Raw genomic sequence first — 6,952 nt, forward strand, 5'->3', positions numbered from 1 at the left:
TTGTTTAATTTTAAAGCAGTTGTTACACTAAAATTGAGTTGGTTTCTAATCATGGGTAGTTCGTGCAATTTGAGGCATTATTAACTGAATTGCTTCTGTTAGTAAAATGATGTTGGAACTAGAATTAAAATGAATTATGGGAAGCATTGCTGAACTGATAACTTCACATTACAGAATAGTTTAAACTACCGTGTTGGTGCTATTTGAACTGTTCTTGTGAGGCAATGCTGCCCTCCCCTGGTACGCTGCAGGAAGTAGGATTTTTTTAGCCCAGTCTGAGGAAATTCGAAGGCTTCCTGTTAAAGAGAAATTGCTGAATTGGTGAAAATGGAAAAATGCTCTTTAAAAAGGCCTTTATGTGCCTCCTCTAATGGCATGGGGGGGAAATAAAAGTGGAACAGACTTTCATGTGGTGCTTTTATGTATGCATGGTGGAGATGTGAACGAAAGGTTCTCACACCCCCTGATCACCTTTCATGGTCCTCCTCTGGACCCGCTCGAGCAGGTCCATTTCATTCTTACGCTGGGGGCCCCAGAGCTGAGCACAAGATTCCAGGTGAGGTGTCACGAGAGCAGAGCAGAGGGGTTTTAAGATATAAAATATCCCTCTATTTTTAATATTAATTTTTTCTAATTGCCGGACAACTTGCAAAAAACGTAACTTTTCTTCCTGAGTCACCTGACTTGACTTCTGGGGTTTTTTTTGCTCCTTGCCCCTCTTAATGCATTGGAGATCACCTAAAGCTAGAGAAATTTGGAGAGACTATGTTAAAATCTCTGATTCGTGTGTTCCTTCATGTCTTAGCTGTTAACAATTTGCCAAATTCAGGATCAGGAGGGAGTTTTCTTCCCCACACTGGTTTGCTTGAGGACTTTGCTTGAGTACGAGGCCTGGTCCATTACTCAGGGTCAGGTCACTTGGGAAATGTTCTAAGAGCTGTGAGATATAATGACATTCCCCACCTGACTTGGTCTGGTCCAGCAGCTGTTACAGTTTCCGTGGCTGTTGATATTTTTCTACTACCTTTTATAATAAGGTTCTAGGAGTTGGTTCGTGTCTATGGTCCCTGCAGTGTGTAACAGTTAAAGGTGAGCTAAATCAACACCAAGACGCCTCATTCTGCCTTTCCCTTTGTGACACCCTGCCACAGCAAAACCAGTTTTGTACGTTGTTCTTCTTTGTTAGATTAGTATTCTGTCAGTGTAGCATCTTAGCAAGTCTTGTCAGATGGTTCTGTGAACGGCAGTGGTGTCGTTCTTTGACCTAGAATGTTTATGAGGTCTAAGACTGTCTAACAATTTTGTTTCTTCTCCATAACTTTTGCAGGTATTGGGGCTGCTGATGTGGACCCTGATTGCTGGAACAGAATACTTTCTGTATCCAGCTTTTGGCTGGGTGATGTTTGTAGCCGTGTTTTACTGGGTTCTCACCATCTTCTTTCTGATCATCTACATGACAATGACCTACACCAGGATCCCCCAAGTGCCATGGACCACGGTGGTAAATACATCCGTTCTTTGTTGTTTCAAGTTTGCTGGTTATGAAGAGAATAATATATTGATGCATTCTACGGGTGTAGTTACCCAACTGTACTTGTGCTTTCTGCAGATTTCCTCCTAATTACTGTGTGGCTATGTACCTGCCGTTTAACCTTCATACTACTAGGACACTTTTCAAACATATTTCCTACGACGTTTCACTGTTTTGTTCAGCAGTTGATGTAGTGACTTGATTTTTAATAATGTGCATGTGACTAATACTTATGCACAGTGGCCTCTCTTCCTCCCTGTAGTGATTATGTCCTGTGAAGAATGAGTCTATTTCTGCCTCTGAGCTAACAGACCTGCTTATATGGCTTAAACAGCAGAAAATCCCTGCTTGAATCCACACCATGAACTGGAAGTGGGACCCTGGCTCTTGAAATATGAGTCTTTCTCTGTTAAAGCAAGAGCAAAGGTGGTTCAGAGGTAGCAATAGTCTTAGAATCCATATATGGCCTACTGTGAAAATGGTGCCAAAAATCAGTATTCTATACATGTAACATAATATGTGCCATGTAATCCTTTGCTTTTAGCTCAAGACTTAAAGTAAGTCAGCAAAACAGTAACGTAAAAACAGAAAAAAAAATCACAGCACTTAAAATTCAAGTCCAGTGTTTGTGGTTTGAACAAACCTGGCTAGCTGTACCTCTCGGTGGTATATTTTTACGTGATTTTCGTAACAGGCTGGTGCTCAGGGTAATAGATCCTAAAAGTCATTGTCACCTCAGGCAACTGGCTGCTTATGACATATCCAAAAATTATTATAAATTTTAATCTTGCATTTATCTGATACAGTGGGTTTGTGTTTGGGGTTTTTTTACTAGCTAAAGATCATTCACTAAAATTCTGTTATTTTTATGATAAAATATATTTGACTTCTGTGTTGCAAACAGCTTATTATCAGCTATATTTTGTACGTGACTAAAATGGAATACTTCTTTCTTTTTGTCTTCCCATTTGCTGCTGTAATAAATAGCCTACTAATAAGAACAACCAGGGTTATGTTCAGATAGCTTCCCTGTTTTCAAGTTGCATGACCAGCAATTACCATTAAGGCTATAACACTGCTATAGAAATGTTAGATTATTTCAATTACAGCAGTAGTATGTCTAGGTACATTTAAAGGTGTGGCGGTGTTTGGTTTAGGGTTTTTTTCCCCATTATGTTAGGTGTAAGTAAAGTACATTCATAGGGGAATCATCTGTGTATCCATTTGGATACAGCTTTAGTCATTACCCTTCTTTCATCAGTTTAACACTGCTATAAGACAACAGCTGCACATAAATGAGTTGTCCCTGATCTATGTGGTAGAGTATTTGTTATGTTTCTTCTTCATACTGAGTGTATTTCTTGCTTTGAGTTCCAAACATATTGTAGATAAAATCACATAAATGTGGGTCCGAAAGTTAGCCTCCTTTTGTAGTAAAGGGCAATATGGATAGAAAATAAATGCAAAATAAATAAAAGATGCTTGCATTACAGCTCTTTCTGCCCTAAGGTGTTAAAAGAGCTGTTAGGAACAGCCTTTGAATTGGACCTCTGCCACTGCTGGCTGGCCAAAGAGAGGAATGTTATGTCTCTTCAGAGAGATGTTGATAATGTCTTCATTCAGGAGAGCATGACACATGCCTTTTTGAGTGAGTGAGTTTATGCCCCCTTTCCCCCTATTCTCCGAAGTATCTGAGTGTCAGTCTCCGCTAGTTATTGCTCTGCCTCCTTAGGCAACAGTTAGCTGAAACTGTGCCTATGGTGTGCTGTATCCAAAATTACGCTGGACTTCTCTGTCATAAATTCACTTTTTGCAGGTTAAGCACATTACCAAATTGCTTAAGATGCAGTTACTTTCACTGCAAATTAACCCAAAGGACGTGCTTCCAAACTGACTCTCCTTAATAGTGCAACTTCTTTGCTGAAACAATCAATGGAAGCTTTTAAAATCTGGTAAACTTGAATTTAAGAAGCAGATGGCAATTTAGCATGAACCATTTGGTTTGAGTAATATATTGGCAGTAAAGGCCCAATCAGCTTGCATTGCATTCCATCTTCCCCAACACTCTTATTTCCCAGAGCAGCACTTCTCAAAAAATATGTGCTTTTTTCCTTCCTACATGACAAGATATTGCAGGGATTTGTAGCTTTCCAGGGTAATTGAGTCTTCTTGGAATGGGCAATCTAAAAATAACAACAACAAATACTCTAGGCAATCAAATTTGGAGTTTGAAAATCTTTACAGAAGATTTACATAAGCTCACCTGAACTTGCCAGTTGTTGGCATCTTATCCTAAAATTGACAGTTTGATGTGAGGAGCTTCCAGACCAACCACTTTGAGCTGTTGATCTGCACTTTGGTGCATGGAGGGAATTGCTGATGTGGCTACAGCTGTTCTTGCTGCTTTCCAAACTTCTCTTTTCTTTAGATTCTTCCAGAGTTGTTGACTAGTTAATTCAGTAGTCAACAATTGGCATATATTCCTAACATCTACTGGGTCACACCATGGAAGTTAGTAAGTTGGAGCCGAACCAGTATGGGAACATTTAGAGGCAACTGGGGCAACAGAGTTAAGGGTTATGATATTTGTGTGGAGTGCAAACACAGGGCCAGAAGCTGAAGGGAGCAGATCATGTAGAACATTAGGACCTGGTTTAAATGGAGTTACTAGTTTCTGCAGGTGTAGCTAGTCACAGGCATTCCACTTAAATGTGGCACCAGTGAACTAAAAGTGTACTTTATGGCCAAATTCATATGCCTTAGACAAGTAGCAGGGTGGAATCTAGGGGGATTTTTATTTTTAAATAAGAATGTATTTCTTATAGCCATGACCAAGTAGGAAGTAAAGGACAAAGTATTAAAATTATATACCTAAAATAAAACTTTTACCTCCTTATCTGTCTTTCATCTTCTTAGACTTCCATTCTCCCGTCCTTTCTTGTTCTTTCTCACATGCAAAACTCAACCATACTGGTTTTGTTTGCTCTCTGTAGTGAGATCAACGTTATTTGCTTTGCTTCTTTCTTAGTAATGAAAATAGGTTGTGCCTTGAGACATTAACTCTTGCCCTTGGAAAAGAAAATGCAGCATCTGCCACGGATGGGTCTTGATGACCCACGTACTCTATTCAGACTGTTCTCCTCCTTGGTTTTATCTATTTGTCTCTCCTATCTAAAACAGGCAGAAGGGAAAGGTACTGAGAGGTGGAAAAATAGGACTGAAAAAAATTACATCCTCTATCTCCTTCAGGAATTGAGAAAAAAAACCCCACATTTTGGAAGCTTTATAAATACTCTTCATATGCCATGAGTTACTGATTCTTAGAGTCTATCTTTATGTAGAACAGAAATGTAATCTAATTTTGTTTTGTTTCATTTATTTTTCATGTGGTGTCATATTCTCACTGCCTAACACTTAGATTGCGAGAATCAAACTATGTCCTTATTTTCACTGTTGGAAAATCATAGCACACCAGCTTTAAGGCTTTTCTGGATTTAGTTTGATGGAAAGAACAGCTTGCCCAAAATAGCCTTTAGTGTTTATGGATCTTCAAAATAAGCAGTTAAAGTTTAATCTGACAGTTGTAACTTGGAAGAAGGTAAAAATAGTTAAGAATCGCATTTCTTGTTTACATTGCATTGTTCATTATATTTTAGAGGAGAGTTTTATAATGTTGGAATAGAAAATGGTAGCAAACGCACATGCACATTAAGTTTGTTGTTTTTTCAACAGGGTCTGTGTTTTAATGGAAGTGCCTTCGTTTTATACCTCATTGCTGCCATTGTAGATGCATCTTCGGTTACCAAAGAACTGGACAGTCACAATTACAACAGCTGGGCAGCTTCTTCGGTGAGTTCATTTTTAAAATCAGTTCTGTGTCCAGTGAAGTTACATCAAAAGAAGGTTTGCTGGAAGTGTGAGTCAAAATGCGTATGTTCTGGAATTTTAAAAGCTGCAGACTGATACAGAAGCTCGCCCGCAAACCCCATAGGTAGCTGTGATTTAGTTTTTGGAGGTGACTAGAAATTCCACCAGATGACGACAGTCACATCAGAAAAAGCTGTAATATTTTTAAGATCCTATGGCTTTTCCCCTCCCCTGCTCCATTTTATCAGTGGACTTCTGGCAGAGGTTACAGCCTGCACATCACACAGATTGTGTGAGCAGCAAGTCACTTGGATAACTTCAAAAGCAGTTTCAACTAATTTGTCTAACTTCGCACACACGTGGATAAGGTGCATTCAGCTTTTGTGGGCTGAGCCATATACACAGCACCTTTGGGAAAGCCCTGAAGTGGTCTTGCTGCTTCTACAGTGATTTTCCTGGTAACAGCCTCAACTTTGTACAGTTTTTCTTCTGAACTGGGTGGGCAATGCCTGAAAAATCATGTAACTTCCCAGTATTTTGAAGCAGATGCAAATCATTAATTAGCCGACATTGCTGTCTTACTACGTAGATTTGGAAATCCAAAGCAGTCAGTCAAAGTGGGTGGAAATCAACTTTTTTTGAACACTTTCTGAGTAGGCAAACACATTCTCTAGTTAAGGGAGTTGTAAAAGAACTTTTTGCATGTTATGGCAACAGTTGTCAAATTCATGGGCATACAGTAATACCAAATTACAGCTACTTTGCTGACTGCTCAGGCTTCTGCAGTTGCCCTCTCTGGGCTATTTGCAAACCCTGTCTTCTGTCTGAAGCCACAAATGGCCATGAACACAGGGACTTGTACCCCTGCTCTTTTTTTGTCCCAGGACTTGGAAAATTATGTCGCTGTCATTTCAGTGGTTTTCAGGGTGTTCTTCCCTTGGCAGTTGGTAACTGTTGATCTGTTGCTCAGCTGCTGCTGTTGACAGGAACTTACCGCTGCAGAAGCTTCCATGCTGATTCAGGTTTTATGCAAAATGCTCAGCGTCTCATGGGATGTTTGCAATCTCTTGTAATACCTCCTAATAATGTTCATCTAATGCGCTGTCTAAATAAACTATTAAATGTTAGGTTCTCTCTTTCTAAACCCATTAAGGGTTTCATGGATAGATGCTTGTGAGAATTTAGCAAATCTTCCATGCCCAGTAGTTGTTCTCTGTTGGAAAGATTTCAGATGGAGATGCTTTTTTTTAATTTATTATTTAAAAAATATTGAAAAAGAAAAATGCTACTATATTCTGATGTAATAATATTTTACATCATCATCTACAGTTTTTAGTGCCAGAGATTAAATTTTCATTAGACAAGACTCACCAAAAGCCCTCTGTGGAGGGCTTAAGTTACTTGCTTGTATGCATGCCTAGTAGAGCCCTCCTCTCAGAGCTGAATTGTCTGCCCACGCCAATGATGGTGTACAAGTAGGAAACACTGGTAGAATCACAAATATTTTTTAGACTAGATGGGACCTCTGAAAGTCATCTGGTCCACCTCTTTCCC

The 6,952-nt window shown here is 39.4% G+C and overlaps 1 protein-coding gene across 1 annotated transcript in view; it reads left to right on the plus strand.

The window, feature by feature from the left end:
* Positions 1 to 1,321: 1,321 nt before the first annotated feature.
* The window catches only part of CMTM8 (CKLF-like MARVEL transmembrane domain containing 8), a gene marked incomplete at its 5' end in the record, with an annotated part of 6,859 nt that continues 1,228 nt past the window's right edge, over positions 1,322 to 6,952 (plus strand). Inside the window, 2 exons of the mRNA XM_009870298.1 lie at positions 1,322 to 1,501; positions 5,264 to 5,380. Coding sequence (XP_009868600.1) covers positions 1,322 to 1,501; positions 5,264 to 5,380 — 297 coding nt within the window. The remainder of the gene's footprint in view (positions 1,502 to 5,263; positions 5,381 to 6,952) is intronic.

Source organism: Apaloderma vittatum, unplaced genomic scaffold, assembly GCF_000703405.1.
Source record: "Apaloderma vittatum isolate BGI_N311 unplaced genomic scaffold, ASM70340v1 scaffold3665, whole genome shotgun sequence".
Lineage (NCBI taxonomy): Eukaryota > Metazoa > Chordata > Aves > Trogoniformes > Trogonidae > Apaloderma > Apaloderma vittatum.